Here is a 24720-nt window from a genome sequence, read left to right on the forward strand (position 1 = left end):
GAGCTGCAGTTGATTATTTCATGTTTGCTTTTCACACAGTGCAGATCCCCAACTCACGTATCGTGCTGTATCAATTATAACTAGTCTCTTTCCTTCTGTTTCTTCTTTAATTTGCTGAACTTCACCTTTTTGACCTACACTGCAAGGGTATGTGTATGCATTTTAAATCACCTGAAACACAGACTCTAAGGAGTAACCACTTTGATGAGTGGTGTTTTGTTAAGTGACTGATTCCCAGCTTGTCACACCCCTCAGACAATGTTTAGGATGAACTTTCAGAAGCCACAAATGGAAAAGGAATAAATTAGTAGCATGTATTTATTTGAGTTCGGTTACAATACACAGACAAGGAGGACGCTGAAGTTATTAACTGAGATATTCTTTTTTTTGCAGCTGCAGGTAACATGAGTGACAGTGCACAGAGCAACAGTCAAGAGGAAAGAAGTTGTTTGCATAAATACAGACACCGGAGTACAGGGATTTCACAGTTTTCACAGCAGTATGTTACAACTTTACAGTTTAAATTACTACACCAGAGCTTGAGTAACATTGGTTATACATCAGCAGTGGTCCCAAGATTCAGGTACAATCAGACCGAGGATGAGAACACAGTAAAAAAAAAAAAAAAAAAAAAAAAAAAAAAAAAAAAAAAAAAAAAAAAAAAAAAAAAAAAAAAAAAAAAAAAAAAAAAAAAAAAAAAAAAAAAAAAAAAAAAAAAAAAAAAAAAAAAAAAAAAAAGCCCAAGTCCTGGCTTATGGGAATGATGGGCACATTCCCCTTCACAGGAAAGGTACAGCTTGTAACCAGAGTAATGTCCAGTAAGACTGTGCCCATGAGCCAAACTCTCCCCCCAAAACCCTTAATCTCTTCTGGAAACAAAATGAAATGAGAGAGGAGAAAAACTAAAATGGTGAGAGACAGTATTAAATACAGCAGGTAACAGAGGGAATAGCACAAGTTTTGGTTTTATTAGAGTAAGTTTCTATTCTTATAAAACAGTCGCTTTGCACAGTTTGACCAGGCAGCTCGACATCTCTGTCTCAGCGGGCTTTATACGTCCACAGTCCCACCGTGGCTGTCCCCTGGACAGGCTTCTGTCCTCGTGCAGTGACATTCCAGGGCAACACCAGCTTCTCACATGGTCATGTGCTCCGGAAGGACATAGGATATGTCATCCCACGGGTGACGGTACAGACCCTGCTTCAATCTCTTCTGGTCCAGGTAGTGTCCTGAAATGACAATGGTTTATGTTACAGAATTCCCATCCCTCCTCCTTCTCCTCTTTGCCTTCAAACTTGGAGTTCTGGAGTGCACCGAGTCCCCCCTGAAGTTCAGGTTTGTCTGGTGTTCCTGGGAAGGGGCAGCCCCGGGAGGTGGGAAGGGGTGGGGTAGTGGCAAACTCACCAATGAATCCCATACTCCTGCCCAGTACAAAGATGCCATTGAGAGCTCCTATATCAATATATTCATCTGCTTCTTCCCTGCAAAAGGAAGGAAATTAAATAGTTCTTGGTAGTGATCTATTTAAGGAATCCATGTCAGACAGGCTGAGGACCTGCTCTGGTGCCAGAAGCCACACAAATTCATGTGACAGCTTTCTGCCCCCAAGGCTAAGGCTATGATTCCTTCTCAGTGTCCTGAAATCCTGTCCCCCCCCAGGAGCTGGCAGTGCAGCTCCCATCCCTTTATAGGACCAGGATCCAAGAACAGCCCCCTCCCTACTCACCGTGTGAAAGAGCCACAATTCCTGAGTACATCAACAAAGGCCACTCCAATGAAGCCGTCTACGTTCAGGATAAGGTTTGGTTTCTGTAGGAAATGAAAACACCCCAGTGAAGATGTTAACACTTTCCCTCCCCAGAGAACCAGTCCTCAGAGCAGTTCATTGCTGGCGCCTTTCACCTTGGAAGTTGTGATTTTTTCTACTTCAAGCGCGTAGTCCAGCAGTGGAGTGGCCGGGAAGTGCTGCTTCACGTAGTCCTTGAGAATCTGAACTCTCATGTCAGGGTTGTTTATCTGCAGGTTCAGAGCACGTTACAGTCACTGACATTGCCTCCCACACAGGTACCTGACGTCAGCTTTACTCGTTGTAGGCTGGGGACAACTCGGTCAACAGGTGCCTCAAACTTGCCAATTTGCTTTCCTTTGTTTTTGCTCTCCCCCACCTTGTGTAAAAATCCCTCCTGTTTGTCCCTAAGACAGTTTTCTTACCGATTTGACTCTGTGTCCAATGCCCATGATCAGCTTCCCTTCCTTCTTCATCTTATTCACAAACTCCATGGGGATAATCCCGCTGTCAAAGGCTTTGCTGAACATTTTGGCTGCAGCATCCAGGGCTCCCCCAAACCGGTCACCCTGGGTGCAGGACACAAAGGGAATTGCGGCAAAGGACTCCACAGTTCAGGTACAAAACAAACACAAGATTATCTCCCCCATCCACCCTGGTCTCTGTGGCACCCATGACATTTAAGTTGGGCAGGCACAGCATCTGGTTTTAACTCACACAAGTGCCAGTATGTAGTCAACACATCTCTGCTGACAGATGTGGGGGAAAATGCGATCCAAAAGTCTGTTTCAGTCACATTTTTACTTGTCAGTCTTGGAAAAAACAAGGCAACCAAACAGGGACAACACTGACAGCCATTTGGCTGCTACAAAATACTTCTAAACTCAAATGAGACAAACTAGTCTGGCTTACTGGAAAAATGGACACAGTTTGAAACAGGGAGCACTGGACTATTAGAGTTGAAACTCAAGGTGTGAGTGAATAGACACCAGCAGAAGCTAAACCTCCTGGATCTTGGGTACTCACAATAGTGAGAAGGCCTGAAGTGAGGCTGGAGACGAGATCTTTGCCAGCCCTGGCGCAGACAATGGTGTTGTGAGCCCCAGACACGGCCGGCCCGTGGTCTGCTGTCACCATCAGGCACATCTCGATGAACTGGCAGGCGTACCTGGGCAACCTGGGCACAGACACCGGGTCAGTCAGGGGACAGAACACAAGTGAAAATGTTTGTCAAGTCCCCAGTCTCTCCAGAGCTGAGGTGACACAATAAACAAAGAGTCAGAGAGCGTGAATCAGGCCTAGAACAGAGAAATCTCCTCAATGCACCACAAAACTTGTGGAAAACTCCATCCCTAGGCTAAAATATAGTAGTGTATGTAGCCTGAAATGCCAGCATGGTTGCAAGGAGGGATTACAGAGATGGCATTCCAGTGAATCTGCCTCCACAAGGGAATCCTGGAGTTACTTTTTTGCTTAGAAGTCTATTAAAAAACAAGGAAAACTCCAGAGAATGTGATCTTTCACAGGAGCTGCCTCACCTCCTCTGAAACCAGAGCAGGCCCAGAACCCCTCCGATTCCCATCTCCTCTTTGAAGACCTCGGTGATGGGCATCCCAGCATAGATCAGCTCCTGCCCTCGCTCGTCACAGATGCTGGTCATGAAGGACGCTGGCTTGCGAATCAGTCCCAGCTCCTGGAATTGCAGCGTGGAGATGGGATGTTAAACACCCACACCAGCAGCAAGGGCAGTGCCCAGCAGAGCAGGCAAACAGCAACACCTCAGGCTTGCCCTCCCAGCACCTTCCACGGCTCAGAACCAGCACAGCCAGGGAGCTCACAAGTAACACTATTAAAGCACAAGAGTGTAACCCCAGCATGGCACCCAGAATCCCAGCAGATTCCAAGGAACCCAAAAGCTCACCCTTGCCCAGGAGTAATCCATTGGCACAGTTGGAGGAGGCACTTCCTCAGCTGGTTCGATCACTTTTCTGGCCACAAGGTCCTGGTACACAGACCTAGGGAGAGAATCCATTCAGTCCTTTCAAGAGATCCAAGTGAAGTGGGTCCTAACCCAGACCTTAAAGCCCCACACTGCTTTCCTTAAGCAGGAATATATTCCCTGTGAGGCCAGAATCACTGCCCTGACTGCTTTAGTCTCTGCTGAAGGTGCTCTGTGAGTGTGACTTACTGAATGACCTCTCCCAGCTCATCGAAACTCCGGGGGACAAACACCCCAGCTTCCTTCAAGGCCTTGTTCTTTGCCACAGCAGTTTCGGAGGCCTGGTTGGCACAAGCTCCTGCATGGCCAAACTGCACCTACAAACAGGAGAAGGGAGAACAGTCAGGACTACAGGCTCCCATTCCCGCTCCAGAAGCAGGTGGCTGTTGGAATTTGTTGCATTCCCCGGGATCTTTGGGCTCCCTTCACAAGTAAGCAGAATCCCCTGGAAATCTCCCGTGACACACCACAGAAGCACAAAAAACTTTTTATCATTTATATTTGTGAACTTCTGCACATGAGGAGTTGCCACTGACAGTTCTGAAAGGTTTAGGCACAGTGAGACTTGGGATTTTCCTCCTGTTGTGGATTTATCCTTATTCTATGTGTTTTCCCCCTTTTGGCACATACCTCTGAGGAGAACATGGTGGCACAGGTACCAATGCACCAGCACACCACTGGCTTGGTGATCCGGCCTTCTTTAATGCCCTTGCAGATCTTGTATTCCTCTGTGCCTCCGATCTGCAGGGAGAGAGAGAGACACGGTTCCAAACTGCACTTCTGTGGAAACCAGCTCTGAGACACACACGGAGGCATTGCTGGGATTTTTTTTCTTCCTTTTTCACCAGGTAACAGCTGAAGTCTCAGAACAAAGCTTCCTGATTTTCTTTTTTTTTTTTAAGCAGAGAAGACTACACTTGCCTGTGGAATGCATGCATGCAAATTTCTTTTGATAAAAGCAGCAAGAAATAAAAACTGGGATATTCAAGAACAGCGTAGGTAGCTGCTATTTAGCAGGGCAGATGCTCCCAAAACAAAACCACACACAGGTGTTTCTCAGGTAGGAGCGAAGTGTGGTCTCACTCACCTCCCCCAGTACTACAATCATCTTCACTCCTGGAGTATCCTGATAACGCAAGACATGATCCATGAAAGTTGAGCCTGGATATCTGTGTGCAATACAGGGTAAAATGGTAGAAACTTATTTCATAAACTTTTCCGAAAGAAAAAAAAAAAAATCAGCAGCCAACCTGCCCTTCCTCCCTCCAAATTACCAACAATTCTGCTGTTGACTGACTTGAAAACCAGAGCCTGCTGAAGGTGCCGACTCGTACCTGTCTCCTCCGATGGCCACCCCCTCGTAGACCCCGTCGGTGGTTCGGGAGATGATGTTGTTGAGCTCGTTGGACATCCCTCCAGACCGGGACACGTAGGCCACGCTGCCAGGGCGGTACAGCTTCGATGCCAGGATGTTATCCAGCATGCCTCCTGTGTTGCCTATTTTGAAGCAACCTGGCTTGATGCCACCAACCTACAAGGAAGATTGTAAAGCCCTTTAGAAAAAAAAAAAACATGAAACTGAGGAATGTTTCTGTAAGGCAGCCTTGTCAGCATTTGTGCTGAGAGACTAACACACACCTCCTGTGACTAAAACCAAAGTAAACTGAAGGACACGCTTCATCCACTGGAGAAAGACAATCTGAAGGTTAAGGAAGGCAGGGGAAGGCAGCCCTCAGTACTTACAGTTGCAGGTCCGATGATGGTGACTCCTTTTTTATCAGCTGCCTTGATCAGTTTGCGCGTCAGGGCCTCTGGGATGCCCTCGGCAATAATGGCAATGGTGCGGATCTGCAGCAAGGGAAGGAAAACCATTGCTACCCACAGAAGTTGCCCCCTGTCAGGCCTGAGGTCGTTACTCCTAACCAAGAGGCACCGAGTTCCTCTTACACTAATTGCAAGCCCAGCATCAGGATTGTGATGGAACCCCAGTACCTTCCTTACAGTCTGTAAGGGCTTAGAATTGGGGTGTTCATGTGCCAAGCTGGAAGATCAAGACAATTCACTAATGCCATCACAGCTTAAGAAACACTGGTTCCCTGCTGGAAGGGTCTTCTCTTGGGCTTTTTCTGGATCCCACGCTCACCTGGGGATAGTTCATGGTTTCCACAGTGCTGTCGTAGGCAGAGCGCAGAGAGGCGAAGTTGATGAGAACGTCCACCTCTGGGTGCTTCCTCATGGCATCTGACATATTCTTGTAGACTGGGATCAGGATTTCCTTGTGGCCCCAGTAGAACTTCTGCCTGTGGTCACCGCTGTGGAGGAGAAGAGGGAAAAGCCCTGACCTTTAGGCTGCTGGAAAGGCAAGGAGACACAGTGCATGCAGACAGAGGAGTTTACAAACCCCGTTCTCAGCCCCCGAGACTGACTGAGACACTCACGAGCACGTGAGCATGTGTGGGGAGGGACCATATGACAGCAGGAGGTTCTTCAGAGTATAGGACAGAGCAGCATATGGAAGGAGACGGGCTAATGGGGACAGAGGCATCCAGCAAGATGAATAAGCTCTCCCACAGTGAAGTTACCAGAGCTTTAACTCTACTCCAAGCTGGAAGACAGAATGAGGCACAGAAAGAGCAATGAATGAGAGGCGTGCGAAGCTGAGTCACTGCGCTGGAGCAAACACTGGGCTGGGGGAAACGGGAAATCAGCATCTGTGGGGAACAGCCAGGGCAGCAATGGGAGGGCCAGCTTTCCCAATCCTGCCAGAGTGAGACACTGCCCACCCCAAAGGCACTGGAGGGGAAGGTTTCACTGTAGGTATTTTGTACACAGCAGATGCTCTAACCAGGACTGCATTAACTCTGACTGTGCAGTCGTTTAAGAGTGTAGAGATACTGGCCGTGTTCCCATAGTGGTACGTTCGTGACAGAACATTCCAGGTTTTGCCAGCTTGGCTTCCTCCAAAAGGTCAAGCAGAATCAGGTAATTACAGGTAGCCTTAAAGTCTAATCCCTGTTGCTTTTTCTTCCATAATCAACTGCAGCTCTGCCAGGGGCTGCCACTCACCCGCAGACGTGGCTGTGCCTGCACTCAGCACCCCGAGGTTTGCACTTACTGAGAAGTTATTACAGAGCTGCAATTACCATCAGAGCTGCAGACTAACAGTACAAGGTCTTAACTGTCAAGAGGAGAAATTCTCTGCAGGACAGAGGCTGATTAGACATCAGCTCCCCAGGATGTCTGTAAATACCACAGGAATGAACCAAGGCTCCTGCCTGGCTCTGTGCTCCCACCTCACTGTGCTGGAAGTGACAGCCACTGCTTCCCTTCTCCCTACCTGTCCTGTTTCCACAGCAAGACCCCCCCCACCAGTCAGGAGGTGCAATAGAACAGCTCACACACAGCCACGCTCTGGAAGTTCTTCCTGGGGGTGACCTGAAACACTCAACAAGTCCCTCTCATCCCCATAGGGATGAGTAAAAGAGGGTGAACATCACAAGGGAACTCTCTTATCTCAACTGAAGGATCCATGGGCTTCCTGCCTGCTAAGGAATCACTGCTGCTATTGGAAAGAACATGAACAAGATTTTAGGGTTTTCTAAAGTTTTGTTGGGCTACATGCCAGCCAGACTGCTTTAGCAGAGCTACTATGATTCTGGGTAATATTTGGAGGGGAAATTCCTGCTGCTGCAGGCCCAAATCAAGGTGTCTCAGACAAGCACGTGCCTAAGAACAGATGCAGGGAAGGAGCCTTACACAGCCTGTCTGAGCCTCTGCTGAGCCTGGGGCTGTACAGAAAAGCCCAGGCAGTCACACCTGCCTTACTCACTGAGTGAAGAACACAACTTGGACACCTCTTGAAAGGCCACACGAAGTGAAACTTCAGTTGTGTGGTGAACATTCAGATGTTTCAACAGCACAGCCCAAAATCAATGGTTGAGGGAAACTGAGCGGCCTGCAAAGCCAACCCGGGGGTGGAAGGGAGCGGAGGAGAAGGTGTTCCAGCAGGGATGGAGTCCAGGGCAGAGCTCCACTAAAGAACCACAGAGACTGGGAGAGGAGGACGCTCACAGAAGAGCTGGAAGGAAGCAGTCAGCAGTGATGCAGCCACAGGCTACTTACGTGAACGGATAAACCATGGCAGCCACTGACGGCTCGTCCCGGGAGCAAATGTAGTCAAAGTCCAGCATTCCTTGGACAGCCCGGGTCTGCATCCCCCACACGATCGCTTTGGTGTGGCGGCTGAACAGCGTCGTGGCTTTGCCTGCTCAGAGAGGGGAAGAGAAACAAACCACGTTCAACCTGTCCATCCGAGCGAGACCCAGACTGCAGCTTGGCCACACGGCTGCTGGGAAGGCTCCTGAGCCAGCATATTCCCCTCCCTCCAGACTGAACCAAGACGTGAACTGCAGGATGGAGTAGCCACACTGTCCAAATTAAGGAAGAAACTGTAAATGAAGCACAGCAACCCCTTCCCCGGATTCTGAACACAACAGCCAGGTTTTGGGGTTCACTAAATGGGCAAGTGAATTGCAGGATAGAACTGGTGGAGGAGAGGAGTGAAAACTGCCTCTTCTCCTCTCATGGGCCATTCATCTTCCTCCCAGTTTTCTTCTGCAAAGCTGAAGAGAATTTTGAATTTTATTTAGTTATTTGCATGTGGCCCACAGGAGGTTTGTCAGGGCACCACAGAAAAACAATAGGAAATAAAAAGAAAAGCAGGAAGTGGAGGGGACAAAAAGTAAAGGAGCTCAATGCACTCAGCTTTTCTTTTCAGTTGTTTTGGTTTTGTTTTTTTTTTTTTTTAATGACCATAATCCAACACAAATTTGATGGCTCCAATAACTTATATATAGCACAAAACTTGGCTTTAGTGGACAGAGTCACAGGAAAGGCAACAGTTCAGCCAGTGAGGATGGACTGTTGGCCTAAACTCTATTTACACCACTTGTCACAGCACAACGTTGGGTCCCTCCCTTTGACTCCAAGCAGAATTCATTTTAAAACTTGTAAAAACTCAAAGCTGGTCCACCCGCTGATGCCAACTCAAGCCATTGCTGAGTTCTTTCTGGCTTTGAATCAAAGGTAAACAGTGTTAGGGACGAAACAGGACACTGGCTTCAACAAGGAATCAGCCCCTGCTCTCCACCTACACACTCACAGTTCAGATTAAACTGCAACTTGACTTGTTATCAGGGACTTGCTTACCATGAAAAATCTGTTTATCTTACAGGTGCCTGCAAGGAGGCAGCATGAGTGTTCCCAGGAAGAGTAAAATGCAGGCCCAGAGAGGTGATGCTGTTTGCCTGAGAGCACACAAGCAATAATCTGAGAATTCCCCTTCTACTGTTCCTCTTCACGATAAGGGAGGTAACTTGAAACTCTGCTGTGCCCCTGATGCAGCAGTTTATTATTCTCACCCAGCACAGAGCTCAGGAGAATCTTAAAGGTACTTTCCAAGCCTGATAAGCAGGGCCCCTGCACTACTTTGCTTCCCTTTGAAACAAGATGCCAGTTATTGGGCACAGTTAGTGACTCCTCCTTTTGGAAATCAAGGGGACAAAATGTGTGTGGGGCTGTTCTTTTCTGTAATGGTTGTGGGGAGGGAAGAAAAACTGAAGTTTGAGACCAGTCCCTTTCTCCCCTGGAAATAAAACATTTGTTCAAAGGCATGTGGTGATCTACACTTGAAAAAACCAGATGAGAAGTTCACACGGTGACAGGTAAATACGCCGGGCAGGAGGGAAGACCAGACAACACGGCAAACTTTTGGAGAGAAAAGACAGCAACAAAACTAAGAACTAAAAGTCAGCTGCCAGCAAGGCCAGGCACATTCAGCTGGTCACACGGGTCCTACCTGAGCCAGGTGTCGAGGCTGGGACTGAATCTGTTAAAGAGAGAATCACTCAGGCAACAGCGTGACAGGGCTGGCTGCTGCCTGCTGGGTACCCAGGCAGGTGCTGAGCTGCCCTCCTCCCCACAGCACTCAGGGCATTTGGGTTTTGCTTCTGTTAAAAAACTAGTGACAGCTAAAACCACCTCACTGCACTCAAGACAAAGATAAGCAGGTGCCACAAAATTGCTTCCCTATATATTGAGAAAAGAAAGCATTTGTCTCGTGCCCATCCGGCCTGTGGGAGCAGCGGAGCACTGCCAGCAGGCATTCCCAGGGCTGGACTTACCAAGAGGTGCTGTTGGTTTCGCCTTCTTGGCTGGAGCAATACCATCTGGTTTGGACTCGGAGAAGGAGGCGGTTCTGCTCGGTGCTGGAGTCTGAAAGATCCAGAAACCAAAGTCAGTGAGGGACAGCACCAGGAATGCCTGGAGCACAGAGGAGGAAACGGCCACTTTGGCTACGCTGGCCTGCTACCAAGAAAACTGATTTTAAGGTAAGACTGTTTCAGTCAGGCAAGGGAAAACTCTTTAACGACCCAGTAGGTACAACAGTCGCATTTTCTGCACGAGCGAGGCGGGCATTGGGGTGGCCCCTCCTCAAACCGCGCGGGCAGAGCCACACTTGTTTTCCTATAGCTTCCTACAAACACAGCGGTGGCCAAGACCCATTTCCAGCCTCCTCACCCACGTCCCATCGGGGAAAACTCACCGAGGGGCTGCCGCTGGCGTTGAGGAGGAAGTTGGCGGTGTGGGCGGCGGCAGGCGGCTGGTTGGGGATCGGCCGGTGGCCCAGCGCCATGCCCACGATGGCAGTCATGTGAGTCTCCGTGCCAAAGACATGGATGGGGATCCCAGTGGTCTTCCCTGTGGAGACACACAGCCATAGTCAGCCTTGGGAGGGGCAGGGAGGAAAGGAACAAGCTGAGCTTCTGCCAAACACTTAACCTTGAGAAGGCTCAGCAGAAAGCAGGTGGAAGAAATAAGATGCGAGGACAAAAACTTAAGGAAAAGGTTGGTCCTTACCAACTTCTCCCATGACACGTAACCCTTCCTGGTAGTTGGGGCCTCCTCTTCGTACAAAGATCCTCACCTCATGCTCCTTCAGAGGGCCCTGGTAATCCTTAATCGCTCTCACAATGCCCTAGAAGAAACACACGGGACAAGTGACCTGGGCAGCCTGACCTTTTACTCTGTCCCATCATCTCAGGAAGTCCTGGAAGAGATGGGACTATCAGCCTCATCCCAACAGGGAACTGGGAAGGAAGGCCTGGATGTTTGCTGGTGCTTCTGATTGGTCACTTACTTTAAAGGTGGCTGCTACATTGGTGAAGTTTGCAATGCTGCCTCCGATGATCAGGATCTTCCCTGAGGGAAGAAAAACATGTAAATAGAACTGTTTTAAGAGCAGCATACTCCAAGATCATGAAGCAGTTTAGGACAAAGTGAAACAAAGCTACAGTGCAGACTAGCCAGTTGTTTGCAGTTTTGTTTAGTAGAGCCTGGAAGATAAGAGCTTTGTAACAAGCAGGAATGTTTGATAACAATCTCTCAGGCTCCACAGAAAACCACAAGTCGTGTCTCTTCCTTCAGAGCTGACAAAAATCCATCCCTGCTTCCCTCTGAAGGCAGCAGTAGATTGAAAGCTCTGCCAGGGAGGGCTAAGCAGAGTGACAGCCATGATTTGTTCAGGTTTCCCCTCCACGTGCAGCTTCCCAGCTTTGGAATTGCAGCACCTCCCTCACCTTCCGGGTGCTTCTCTCGGGTCATGAGGGAGAGGATGGTCTTGGCGTAGTCGTAGGTCTGCTGCTCACTGGGGGCTCCTGAGTACTCCCCGTAGTTTGCCAGCTCGTTCACACCCCCCAGGTCACAAATGGTGTCACTGTAAAAAGTTATTCAAGAGATTAGTTATAATTTGAGTCACTGTACGGGTCTTAAAGCATTCCAAAGCCCTGGGAAAGTGGCGCTCAGAACAGAGGGACTGTGCTGCTGAAAAACAAAGCTGCTCTCCCCTTGGTGCCAGTCTTAGTCTTGTCATACTCCCTAAATGTGATAGGAACTCAGTGACCACTACAGCAACAATATTGACCTCAACACCCTCCAGCCAGCTCAATTCTTTCCAAGTCAAAAAGAAACTGTATCTCAGCCTCCCAGAATTAAATTCCCCAGGGAACACTGTGTTCTAGCTCGGTGAGAAATCTGCACAGCACCTTCATTCTACAGGGATCCCTGTAGATCAGGATGGGAAAACCAGGTTTAGAACACTCTGCTTTCCACAGGCTGCAGAATTACGTTCTTCCAGCACTGTAAATCCACCCCCTTCTCTGGAAACCTTGTTCCTGTTACCTGTACACCACTGAGGCACCACCGCCAGCCACCATGGTCCAGATCCTGCCTTTGGGGTTCAGGATCGTAAGCTTCAGGCTGGCCCCACTCTTGGCGTCCAGGTCAGCAATGTAGGCTTCCTGCAGGGAGAGCAGCACCACCTTAACTTCCTTCTGCCTTTTCCACCCCGAGGGTCAGTGCTGGGTGCAGCTCTGACTACAGACGCCGTGTTTGTAAGGGACAGAGGCCCGGTGCCAATCTGTCCATCCTACGACAGTCACAGAATCTGAACAGAACTGAAGAGTCTGCTCTGACCTTGTCTGAGACTGAGGCCAGACAAAATCTTAAAAAAATCATCACACCCATGGTGACCACTCTGGCTGTGCTGCAGCCAGGAGTGTAATCACTGAGAGCTGTCACTTGGCCCACCGTGGTGCTCCTGCAGCCCACAGCATGCCAGGCTGCTGAGCAGCACTTCACTGGAGTTCATTAACATTCCCAGCAGAGACTGTGCCATAACAACCTTCCCAGGCACTCACAGGGGGATGATTCAGAGACAAAACCTGAACTAATCCTTTTAAGAGCAAATTGAGTTGAGTGTTGGCATCCAGCGAGCTACATGGAGAGGGACAGCTAAATGGATTTCCTGGCCACGGTACAAAAAACCTTCCAACTGAAGCATAATTATAATTATTGAAATGAAAAAGTCGGGACAGAAATCCTTTTGGAGAGAGCAGAACAGTCACCTGAAAATAAGTAACAGAATAACTAAGGAGAGAGCTCTATTTCCAATAGCTTCTGCAGTTGCTGGGAGCTGTCTGGAGCAGTGCTCGTGCATCCAGCAGGTCTCATCGTCACTTTTTGGGAAAACAGGTGCATTAACACCTTAACTCCTGACTTGAAAGCCAGAGAGATGGTAATTATTTTCTCTGAATTCACACTTGGATGCAGTGTTTGTACACAGCTGCCGCTCTGCTCTCAGGACTGTCACTGAGGGAACAACAGCTCCCACGAGGCTGCCAGCAACCACTGCTTCACAAAAAAAGTGATGCTGAGGGGATCAACACGGGCAGGAACCACAGAAGCAAGCTCTGTACAGGTACAGCTGAGGGAAGTTAAATGTCAGTCTCTATTTTAAAAAGTCAGTTCTGAACTACAGAACTGAAAGAAGATCTGAGAAGAGCCTGGAAGCGACTGCAGTTCAGAGTGTGATTATGAGGAGTACAGCTACTTAGGTTAGCAATGGACAGCATTGCCAAAGTGTTGGAAACACAGCAAAACCCCTGGAAACTGGGCATACAAACACCGAGGAATTCATCTTGCAGGCCACAGGGAAGGAATCTGGGCTGTCACTTGCCTCGGGATAAGCTTCCCTGCCAAAGGGAGGGGGGAACTCCACATCCCCCCACTTCACTTTGCAGATGTAGTCAGCCGTCGCGTCAATCTTCGCAGCCAGGTCGAGGATGTAAACACCATCCTTGGTCACCACTGCAGTGAGAAACATCACAGTTAGCTCTGGTTTGTACACTGACACGCTACAGGTTTACTTCAACGTCTGATACCACAGAGATCACTGCTAAAGCTGGGTCGCTGCTGCTCCCCCCAGCACTGGGAGACATTTATCAGCCCCAGCAAGTTCCCTGAGGAATGAACCAGTGACTGCGGCCACGGCCCAGGCTCTGCCTCAGGGGATGTTTCGCTCTAACAGAGCAATTTTTACATTTCTGCCTTATTCAGAAGTTCTGCCTTAACATCCCTTTCAATGGAATTTTTCATTCACTCATTTCAATTCACTCAACTAACCCAGCTCCAAGACACATCACAGCCACCTCTGCGCTTCTGCACGTGGCACCTGGTGCTGTTGTGAGCTACAGAACCCAGAGAGGGATCAACAACACATTTCAGGAGTTCAGAACAGAAAGTTCTGTTCCCAGAAATATCCGTTACCTAATGGATTGATCTCGAGGTATGTGAAATACAGATCTTCATAAAGGTTGAACAGGCCACAGATGAAGCTGGCCAAGATGCTGTAAAAAAAAAAAAAAGAAAAAAAGGTGACAAGTTAATGCAAGCAGCCAAATCTAAGCACAGCCTGCTCTGTTCATTGGTATTAGTGGCAAATCTACTCAGCATCAATTTCTTTCATTCTCATTCATCATCTCTGGAAGGAGCCTGGGTGATGACTCAAGGGAAGGAAGACCTTGATGACTCATCCTAATTACCCTCCACCAAACTCTGCGAGGACACAGTTGCTCACAACTGTCAGAGCTGTGCACTCTGATTTATCTCCCCTGGAGAACGATGCGCTTCGTTGTCTCCCTGCTGATACCCATCTTTGTCAGATCTGAGCTTCCTTGTCTGTGATGGGGAGGAGGTTGCAGTGAACTGATGGAGTGACAGGCTCCTCCAGCCCTGCACAATGCTGGCAGGGATTACGTTATGTTTGGAAAAATCATGACTCACATTAAGATAATGAGGTATGGGCAGCTAATTGAGGGAGATGCAGAAGCCTTGAGATCTACAGAGACGCTGCAGGAATAACTTTGGAGACCAGGCCAGAGCAAGGGACAGGGCAGTTCTGACTTAGCAGTCAGATTCACACCTTACCACTATTTCCACTAAACAAAAGAAACTTCTAAGCTGGCACAGAGGATCAGGATTCAGAGATTGAGACCTGAGCAGGCTGAGAAGTGCTGCTGCCATGTGAAGGCTCAGCACTAAACCTTATTTTGGGTTTTACAGGCAGCTCAGATAAGGTCAGAGAACTTGGATTCAGGATACATGGCATATTCTGGAGAGCAGCAAGAAGGGCAGGAGAGTGAAGTTCGGGGTGTGGCACTGAGATAAAGGAGAGCAGCTGCTGCGTGGCTGGTCTTGTCCAGAACTGGCAGCTGTACTCACTCCTTCTTGTCTGCTGGTGCATGCTGCAGGAGGTGCTTCTTCACATCTGCTTCACTGAGCTTCTCATCCACTGCCACGAGCAGCTTCTGAGCTTTGGCATCCACATCTCCCACATCCACACCCCCTTCGTGGTGGAAGAGCACGTAGTCTCCCTCACGGGCAGCGTAAATGCACACGTAGAACTCTTCCTCCTGCACCACAGAGCAGAGCACAGACATTAGCCAGTGACACCCAGAGAAGACCCTGGAGAGGCTCTCGTGCCAGTGCCAGGGATGGGGCACCCAAGCCCACCGTGGAGCTTCCCAAGGAGCAGCAGTGCTGGAGTGGCCCCGACGCTGGCTGGGGTCGTGCAGGCTGTGCGTGCACTGACCCCGTGAGCTCAACAGCACACCCCCAAACTTCTGCCTTCCCCACTGTACCAACCCAGCTAAACGTGCAAATCCAAAGAGATTTAAAAGCCCTTTTCAATGCTTTATTTGGGGTACTAACCTGCTTGTGAGGGACGAAGGGTTCGATCAGGAAATTCTTTAGGATTCCCTTCGCGTTAGCGATCTGGGGGCAGAAAACAAGACAAACACCCATAACCACTTGTCCAGTCCCCACATTTGTGACAGCACAAGGCAAGCTTTGAGAACTAATCAGCACTGCTCTAAGATTGCTCCTATCCAAGCACCTCTCCACCAGGCCTCCTGGAGAACCACTCCTCCCTCCCCAGCACTGTCACCAAGGATATCTGGTTACAGGAGCCAGTCACCTTCCCCATTCCTGACAGGACAGAGGGATATCACAATTACACTGGGACAGCTGCTCTCATCTCCTGTCCCAGAGGCAGCACCCTCACAGAGCCCTGCTCAGCACAGTAAGACACGTGAGTGCTTGAGCTGCTCTTGGAGTATTGGAAAAAATCAGAAGTGAGGGAATTCTTGAGAGGCAGGAGCAGAGGCCTCACCCTGAAATGCTGTCAGGGAGCATGGAAGAGCAAGAGAACCCTTTAGCCTCTTCCTACAGGGACACACAACTAGAGCAATGCCCAGGAACTGCCCTGTGTAGGCACTTTCCTGCTATTCAAACCCTAGCCTGGCTCAAGGGACACTCCCACACGGGCCATGGGGATATCCCCTGCTCCTGAGGACACCAGTGCTCCCAAGCCCGTGGCCCAGTCCTTGCTTTAGATGTTGTTGTTGTGTTGTGCTAAAGGAGTGACTTCCACACCCATCATTTGTGACAGGCAGCACACAAGATGCAGTTCCTGCTGCTTCCCAATTCCCCAGGCAGCTGCACCAGCTCGGAGCTGGAGCCAGCTGCAAATCAATCCCAGCAGGGGCCAAAGGCATCAATTCCTTGAGGCAGCAGAACTCCATCAGCTGCCGACACACAGCAGCGGGGATGGCAGGCACTTCGTTATCATTAGCATTGCAGTGCCATTCCCAGGAAAATAAATACATCAGGGCAGCACTGAGTTAAAGTAAGGACCTGAAGTAACAGTCATCAGCCAAAACACACAAGCTGGCTGCAGTAGGGGATGCTTTTGTGGCAGTTTTTACACTGTCCTGGGTATTACAGGGAAGCAGCAGAGACATGGCATCCAGTTCCCAGCAGCTGACTCCCAGGGGAAGGGAATTTCAAAGTACTGCTAATTCCTGCTGAGTTCCCACCGGGCCTGCACAGACAGCAGAGCCACAGGGAGCACCAGGCTCTGTGCCCTGTCACGGTGTGCCAGTTCTCAGGGCTCGTTTACCAGCAGCAAGTTCACACGTGGGACAGTTCCCCACTTGCTTTGCACCACCATCACACACGTGTTTGAAACCTCCAGGAGCAAGAGAGACACCCCCATGCCAGCAGGGCCAGGGGAGACAGGACAAAGCAGCCTTGTCCTTGCTGCTGAGGTGACACTCACCGTGGTTTCCTGGCCCAGGCGCTGCTTGAGCCAAGCCTTCACCTGATCCAGAGTGAGGTTAATCCCAACCAGTCCGAGCTTCCCACGTCTCTTGATGAGCTGATCTGGCTTCACCACCAAACGCTACAAAGTCGGGCAAGAGATTCAAAGGAAGAGGCATTAGAAAGTGATTTTGGTTAAGAAGTTCTCTGCAGACAGTGAAGCAAAAACCTCAATCAGCTCTGTACAGCACAGGTCCTTGCAGAATTTCTTTAATCTTGGCAAATCCAGCTCTTGGTACAACATGCCTACAAGGTTTTTTTAACACTGTACTTCAAGAAAAGCTGCTTTGTTTCTACTCAGCTGTGAGCAGACATCAGAGACTGAGGTGACAGTTTGTTCTGGCTTTTCTTGATGAGAAAAAAAATATAAGTGTCATGGCAAGCACAGTCAGTTCACAAAACAACCCTCCAAAAACAACAACTCCTAATGTCACTAGACATTGCTTATGAGACTGGCCAGGGGTCATGCACATTTTAGTCAACTGACAGTGGCTGTCTGTGATACCCATGGAAGACTGCTCCTGGGTTACACACTTATCTCTAGCTTGCAAATATCTGATTAAAACCAAAGCAGAACTGGTGCCGTTCTCCTGGACTGCTGACGTGTCCTGGAACCTCAGCAGCAAGAGTCGAGTCAGAACACACTGTGCTGAGGTACAGGACACTGAGCATGGTCTCGCTGCTGGACCCTGCAGCCCTTTCTAGCCCTACAGAACCTGCCTCAAGGACCAAGAGCATCCTGGCTCACTTCTGGCTTCCTGCAAGGCTTTCAGAAGCAGTGCTGATCTCTTCCTGCAGCTCACTCAGGCACTTGAGCATAGAACATTTAATTAGTGCAGGGCTTCTATCAGTCAGTCAGTCAAGGACTGTGAGACATTCATGTTCTCCAGCCAAAGACTTAATATAATTAACCACTGGGAAGAAGCCAGCTTGGACAGCTAATAAAAAGAGCTCTGGATATATTTACTCTACTGAAAGTGCGTGGCTATGACACACAGAGATATAAAAGATCTTGCATAGAAAAAAAAAAAAAAGAAAGAAGTATTCTTTGACATTTTGCCTGGATGCAGGAAAACTCAGGCACCCCCAGGAAGGCAGGTCCTGCTGTCCTTACCTCGCTCAGGAGCCAGGGGTGGTCCTGGGTGAGCCGTGCCCAGTCCGTGGCCGGGGTGACCCGGGCATACTTGAAGCGGTTCTGGATGGCAGAGGATGTGCAGATGTACTTGTACAGGAACTCCTTCCCCGTCTGCTCGGAGATGGCTTTGGCTGACATGGCTACCTAGTCTGGATGGGGAAAAAAAAACACAAAAAACCCATCAGGAACAGAGCCCTGTTGTGGCTGAGAACTCGCCATCACCCAGCTCAACACAAACCCAGAGCTGGGCCCTGTCTCCCCATTAAACGTAACATCGTAAAACTCACCTGACAAGCAAGAACTATTCGTGTTGCTTAAACTTCTATCCCATTCCCCCGCCCTGAACACTGTTTTGGTCCAGCCTTGCCTGCAGGGAAAGGCAGAATCCCAGGAGTCTGTCCCAGCCACGAGAGCCTTTCCCAAACCCTCGGCTTAGAGCATCCAGGGGGTGCCCAGCTCAGGCAGCTGCTCTCAAACCCTCCCAGCACCCCAGGTTTGCTGTGGGGGGTCTGTGTAACACATCTATCACTTCTTCTGGTGCTGTTCCAGGGAGGGAACCCCTCCCTCCCTCCCACCCACCCACCCACTTCCCTACAGCCTCCCACGTCCCCAGTGCGAGCCTGACTGCAGGCACATCAGCAATCCCCATCCCTTTCCTAAAGGGAGAGGGAAACACTGCCAGGATTACCAAAACCAGAACACGTTTACATCATTGTTTTCTTCTTGTTTCCGAAACAGATGTCTTGGAAGGAGCTTCACACCCGACAGAATAAGATGCTCATGACAACAAAGATTAAGGTTAGACAGGTTGGGGTTTTTTTGTTTGTTTGAGTTTTTTTTTTAAGAAAAAGATCCTAATTCCATGCCTTTCCTATGGATGGCTTCGTTCTCTTTTTGAGTGTCTTCCAAACTGATGTAAGCAAATGACTTCTGACCTCAAGGCTGTAACTTTTCTTTCCAATATGCAGCAACAAAGTCATAGGTGTCAAAGATGCATTTCTTTTTAGCTGCCATAAACATTTATTTTAAAGAATACTTCACTCCAGTGACCCTGTCTGCATATGTCACGCATCAGAACTGACTCCTGTGATCAGCCAGTGGGTTTGGTGTGTCTGAGGGGTCAGACTGCTGACAGGGAGGCTTGAGCAGTGGCTCCTGCTGCATTCTGAGTGACTGGGGTCCTGTTCCTGTTCCCCAAGCACAGCCAATGTGGCAGGAAACAAAAGCACACTGGGGATGGATTCTGGGAGAGCTGCAAAGCAGAAAGGCACCAACACAGAGAGGAGCAGCTCAGATTCCATCTGAGCACCTGGACAGTGAAGCACTGGAATGGCTCAGTAAGACCCACAACCTGTCCTCCCAAAACAGAGACCCACAGAGGGAAACAGCTTAAAAACTCCAGTTATTTCTCGTGCTGCCCTCTGGGAGACGACCATTAGTAATCAGCTGGGTTATTCACCCAGGGAACAATTAGCCATCATTAGAAATAAAGAACTTTTCCCTAGAGCTGGAAGGAGGGGGTTTGGTCCATCCCAACACTAGTAGGAGGCAGGTTGCATTCCCTGAGCCTCCAGAACGAAACAGGTTGGACTAAGTGCTGTTACTGAGAGCTGGTAACTAACCTTCAGGACCAGCAGTCAGATCTGCTGCTGACATCTTTTCAAATGCAGCTCCAGGGTTAAAAAAAATCACAAAGGCAAAGCTACAGAAGGGGCAAAACACTTTAAAGACCAGCAGGGCTGCTCTCAGGGAGCTGTGATGTGAAACCCTAAATCGTTGCAGCACAGCTTCCAATTTAATCCTGTTTCAAAACAACATCAGACAATGTTCCTGCAGCTCCCCATCTTTCATCAGAACCAACCTCTTGTCACTAGAAACACTTGCCCCTAACACTGCCTGATGAAAACAGCCCTGTTGGTTTATTAGCCCACTGTCAAAGCCAACGTGGCCCCAGGAGAGGGGAGCTCTTGTGGGCAGCCAGAGGAGGCCAAACCCCAAACCCCAAACCGACATGCCAGCCCTGTCCTGCAGGCACACACAGACACACTCAGCTCCCACGGACCCCACACCGCTGCCCTGCCTCACAGCTGCACACAACACACTCCTGTACCACAGCGCTGAAAACTTTCCATTAGGATTTTTGCTTTAAAACAGAGCTATTTCTGAGAGCAAACCCTGCTCCCGTGGTACACCTGCAGCCATTTGTTCTGCCTGGGAGGAAGCTGGAATACTCCTGATTCATACCCCTTCAAAATCCATCAACTCCACAATCTGCTCAGGGCCAGTCCCAGTCGAACAGCACCACATTTCACTGCAGAACCAGCGGATGGGTAAAAGAAAGTGGCAAAAATATTTCTTCCCTGAGTATTTTGCCATTTCTCCAGGGCGTCACAAGAGCCCCTGAACAGCACTGCAGAACTTCAGCCCACGGTGACAAATCAAACCATTTAAGCTGAGGCCAGTTATGTCAATGAATCCCCTGCAATTGCAAGAAACCGGACCCAGGATGCCTCCCAGGTCTTACCAAGAACAGTCCTGTAAAAACCATCAGCAGGAACAAGTGACAGAAACGGGATTCCTTAAACCCAAGGGACACAAAGCGTGGGGCACTCCCAGGAGAGTGGAGCTGCTCCTCTCAGAACCATTCCTGGTCATCACCTCATCTTTGCAGTAACACTACTGGGGCAAAGAAAGGAAACTAGAGGATTATTACAATAGCAGTAGATGAAAAATAACAACATCCTCATGCCATGGCAACAGAACGGCAGGAATGAAGCTGTTCTGACCTTATCTGCCCGAGGTTCACATTTCCTAAACACTGGCAAGTCTTTAATCACACCCCTCACTCAGTTCTTCCGCTGCTCCAACCCCGCCTTTCTGTTGGGACACACGGCACAAAACAATTGCTTCAGTCTGCTGAACTGTTAAGCTAAGAGATCAGCAGGAAAAAAAAATAATCCATAGGGCATCAGCAATTCCTGGTTGCTGTGTGTGCTCGTGCAGGTCCCTTGACAACCCGATCAGAGCACCTCCATTAACTCGCTGCATCTGTTCTGCAAACACCGAGCAGGGGCACGGACTGAAGTCACCACAACACGGTCTCTGCAGTTCCCCAGGAATGGGGCAGGTTCACACTCTCATCTGCCAGGGATAACCTTATTTTCAGTCACGCCTAGCACCTGCAGTGCCAACCAGCGCTGGAGAGAGCAACGGCTGCACCTCTGAAGAGAGAGAGGAAAGAAAAGTCCCTTTCTCTGTCCCAAACACAAGCTGTGGGGTAACAACGTTCCTTTTCACCGCTTCACACCCAGACACTGCTCTGTTCATCATTCATTAGCCAAGACTGACCTGCAGTTTTCTCACCACTTCAAGTCCCAGACCTTGCACCCACCACACACGACGGCAGATTCATGTCAGCAAGCACAAAAAGCCTTTTCCAGTGTCCTCCCACTGTGCAACCTCCGCTGCACGAGGTTTTGGTCAGGGGCAGATGGAATTCAGTTTCTAACTTGTGCTGCCTCTCCAGCTGCCTGCGATGATTCCCTGGACACCGTACCTGCATTACCACAGCCCTTCAGAGCCAGTTACAAACTGCCTTGCCTTTCCCTTTGAAGGGTCCATGATGGAAGCACAGCTGGTTGCTGGCCAAATCTGCCGAGTGAAGGACGATCTGCTGCCACTTTAAAGCAATTCCCACAGCACACGCCGTGAAGTTTTCAGTTAAAATGTGATGGATCCTCAGATCACACAACAGTTGAGGTTAGAGGGGACTCAGGAGGATACCCAGCCCAGCCTCAGGCTCGAAGCAGGGTCAGCTCTGGGGCCAGTCTGGGTCACCAGGGCCATCCCTGTGTTTGAAGGACACTGTCCTTGGCTCAGGAAGCAGAGCTCCCTCTGAATGGATGTCACACACCTTGTCTTGGTTTGACAAGTGTAAGTGGTTTGACTGGTTTAAAAATAAGTTCTTTCTGGAAGTGCCACAGGTTTGTGTTCATTTACTGAGGCTCCAACACAAACAGCTTCCCTGCAACATCTCAGAGACCTCTCATCACCCATACCCACTGATTCAAGAAGTGCTGGATTCCAGCCTTTGCTGGCAAGTCCAGAGCAAGTAAGAGACACGGATTAGAGCACATTTTTGGGAGCTTATCAGCTCTTATTCCCTCAAAACATTACCTGTCCAATATGCTAAGAGGTTTATATTTGGGAAACGCTCCCCACATGTACTGACAGAGAAAAACAGCAGGATGGCAGGAGGCAGGCAAGGATCCTAGACCTGGATGTTGTGTTTGCTGTGATGCAACTGATACACCTGCCCCAATGCATCAGAACCAGCTGAAGGGAACATGCAACAGGAAACACAAATGGAGAAACAGGGAGGCATTCCTGACACAGAATCCAGGTAAAGTCTCCCTGATTCCCCAGAGTCTGCTCTGTAAGGGGAGAAAAAGGCATTAAAGACACTGATTTGGTTTGCTTTAATTCAAACCCCTTCTTGGTTGCAGAGGTGTAACTCCACCAGAACATGGTGCTCAGGCGTGGAATTCTCTTAGATCTGGATCGGTACCGTGCTCCAATCCCACCTGAACGGCGCTTCTGCCAGGAGGAAAGGACTTCCCTCCCCAGCGAAGACTTCTCGCCCGCTCTCCCGAGAATTATGTCAACAAACTCACAGGGTAAAGCAGCCTTCCCACTCCATCCCGGGTCACTTATTAAACGCAGTTCAAGCCCAGCCAGTATTTTCAGCCCACGGCAGCACCAAGAGTTACATCAGCCCCCACCTGGCAGTGCCCGTGTTTCAGCAGAGCGCAGCGAGGGGCCGGTGCGGGGTCACGGTCCCGCTCCCGCGGTTGGGAAACGCCGTGCGGGGTGATGCAAGCAAGGTGCTGCCTGCCCAGCTCTGGGGGAGGCTCCCTGCACACGTGGAACCCCCGGGAGCAGCACAGCAGCCAGGGGAGGGAAAACACTGGTGAGAGCCCAGTGCCACGAGTGGGGAATTTGGAACCCCGCTGTTAAAGGCCATCTTATTCTGCAGCTTTGGGAAGGTCCTTCACATGTTTATTCCTTAAATCCTTCCCGTGTCACTGGCACAGTGGAGGCGGTGGAGGGTTCCCTGGCAGAACTCCCAACCGAGGCTGTTGGGAATCACTTCAGGCAGCACTGGAAAGGTGGGAAAAGCCCAGCTACATGGAGAGAGCTGCAGAGCCTCACATGCAGGACACTCAGCAGGGTTTGGATCACAGCACTGGGCAGCAGAGCTGATGCTCTGAGCTCCAAATCCAGCTAGGGATAAGAACGAGCACAAACACCTGCAAACAGGATATTCAGGATGCACCTCAGCCTTTCAGACGCTGCTGCAGAAAGCAAACAGTTCAGAGGGATGGGAGAGTCCTTACAGCAGGATGAGAATTTCGAAAGCAGCAAGACAAACAGGAGGTGTTTGCAGGCAGCAAACAGCAGAGCTGGAACACAGCCACCGGACCCGGGAAGGGAGAGACACACGCGCTGATCACTCTCCTGCTCGTACAGGAGCAGCGAGATCCCGACACGGGGCTGCTCCTCCAGGATGCCCACGAAGGGATTTTCCTTCTGGCAGGGGATGCAGGTGCTTTTAGCCAAGGCCCTCCCGGAGCGGGCTGGGAAGGGAACAGACGCCCAAAGCCGGAGCGCGGAGCTGCCGCGGGCACAGCCCGGAGCCCCTTCCCAGCCCCTCGCTGATGCCCCCGCACACCGCCCGCGCCCCAGCGCGCCCCGGACACCGGCACCGCTGCGGGGACACCCCGGCAAGGTCAGGGCGGCGGTGCCGGCGGGAGCGCGGGGCTCCGCTCCGGCCACGCACCCGCCGCTCGAGCAAGCCCACGGCGCTCCCGGGGCCCGCCCCGCCCTCCAGCGAGCCGGTGGGGCCGGGGCCGGCCGGAACCACGGCGGCTCCCGACCCGCAGCTCCATCCACCGCCGCCCCAAGGGAGCGGCCCCGCGAGGCCCCGCCACCATGTGCCGGGCAGAGCCGCGGCCGCTCTCCGGGACCGGGCGGACCACCCCCCCCTTCGGCAGCGGCGGGGCCCGACCCCCCTCCCCGCACTCACCCTGGCGCCGCTCGCCCGCTCTGCCCGGCTCCGCTCTCGCCCGGCCGCGCTCCCGCCGCCGCCGCCGCCTTTTGTCCGCCGAGCGCGGCCCCCCCCGGCCCATCGGGTCACGGCCGCCGCCGCCGCCCATTGGCCGCCGCCGCCGCCACGTGCGCCTTGCCTGAGCGCCGGCCGCGCGCCCATTGGCCGCCGCGGGTGGGGCGCGGCCGCGCGGCCTTGTGGGAGTTGTAGTCCCGCCCACTCAGCCCCGACCACCGGCGGCGCCCGCGGCCGTGACCCCCCCCTTCCCCCCGCCGCTGAGGTCACCGAGCCCCAGATGGCGTCACCGGCACCGGGAGCGGGGCTCGTTCCCCGGCGCCGGTACGGGCCGAGGAGCCTCCCGGCGGGCGCGCTGCTACTGCGCGGGCGGGCGGTGCCCACGGGGGAGTGGCCGGAGCCCCCGGAGCCGGTTCTCCGGTCCCACCGCTGGAGCGCGGTCCCCGGGGGAGGCGGCCAACTGGAGGCTCATGGAACTTCCCGAGGCACCGGGAACGCTGGGGGCAAGGCCGTCCTGCCTCCCCCGTTGTGCCGTTTTCCTCACCAGCCTCTCACGGCGGCCGTCACGGCTTTGCTGCTTTCCCAGAAAACACCCATCCCACGTTCACTTTTCCCCTGATATT

The 24720-nt window shown here is 51.0% G+C and overlaps 1 protein-coding gene across 3 annotated transcripts; it reads right to left on the bottom strand.

The window, feature by feature from the left end:
- Positions 1-928: 928 nt before the first annotated feature.
- Positions 929-24131, bottom strand: ACLY (ATP citrate lyase). Of its 3 annotated transcripts, none has more exons than XM_027896035.1 (29): positions 24062-24131; positions 17956-18125; positions 16801-16923; positions 15393-15455; positions 14904-15094; positions 13950-14029; positions 13360-13487; positions 12024-12142; positions 11423-11559; positions 10984-11045; positions 10704-10821; positions 10390-10544; positions 9968-10058; positions 9643-9672; positions 7908-8049; positions 5929-6097; positions 5529-5633; positions 5120-5316; positions 4873-4954; positions 4416-4526; positions 3975-4102; positions 3708-3801; positions 3325-3479; positions 2813-2963; positions 2212-2355; positions 1903-2016; positions 1727-1809; positions 1405-1481; positions 929-1229 (listed from the first exon to the last, which is right to left on the bottom strand). In XM_027896035.1, the coding sequence occupies exons 2-29, from the start codon at positions 18112-18114 to the stop codon at positions 1135-1137; spliced, it is 3303 nt and encodes a 1100-aa protein (XP_027751836.1). In that variant the 5' UTR covers positions 18115-18125; positions 24062-24131; the 3' UTR covers positions 929-1134. The 3 variants fall into 3 exon arrangements, with proteins under 3 accessions (XP_027751836.1, XP_027751835.1, XP_027751837.1); XM_027896034.1 differs by having other exon boundaries at positions 13360-13490; XM_027896036.1 differs by lacking the exons at positions 9643-9672; positions 24062-24131 and having other exon boundaries at positions 13360-13490; positions 17956-18114.
- Between the last annotated feature and the right edge of the window lie 589 nt (positions 24132-24720).

The sequence above is a fragment of the Empidonax traillii genome, unplaced genomic scaffold (genome assembly GCF_003031625.1).
Source record: "Empidonax traillii isolate 1590-97213 ecotype Southwest subspecies unplaced genomic scaffold, ASM303162v1 scaffold476:size613836, whole genome shotgun sequence".
In the NCBI taxonomy this organism is placed as follows: domain Eukaryota; kingdom Metazoa; phylum Chordata; class Aves; order Passeriformes; family Tyrannidae; genus Empidonax; species Empidonax traillii.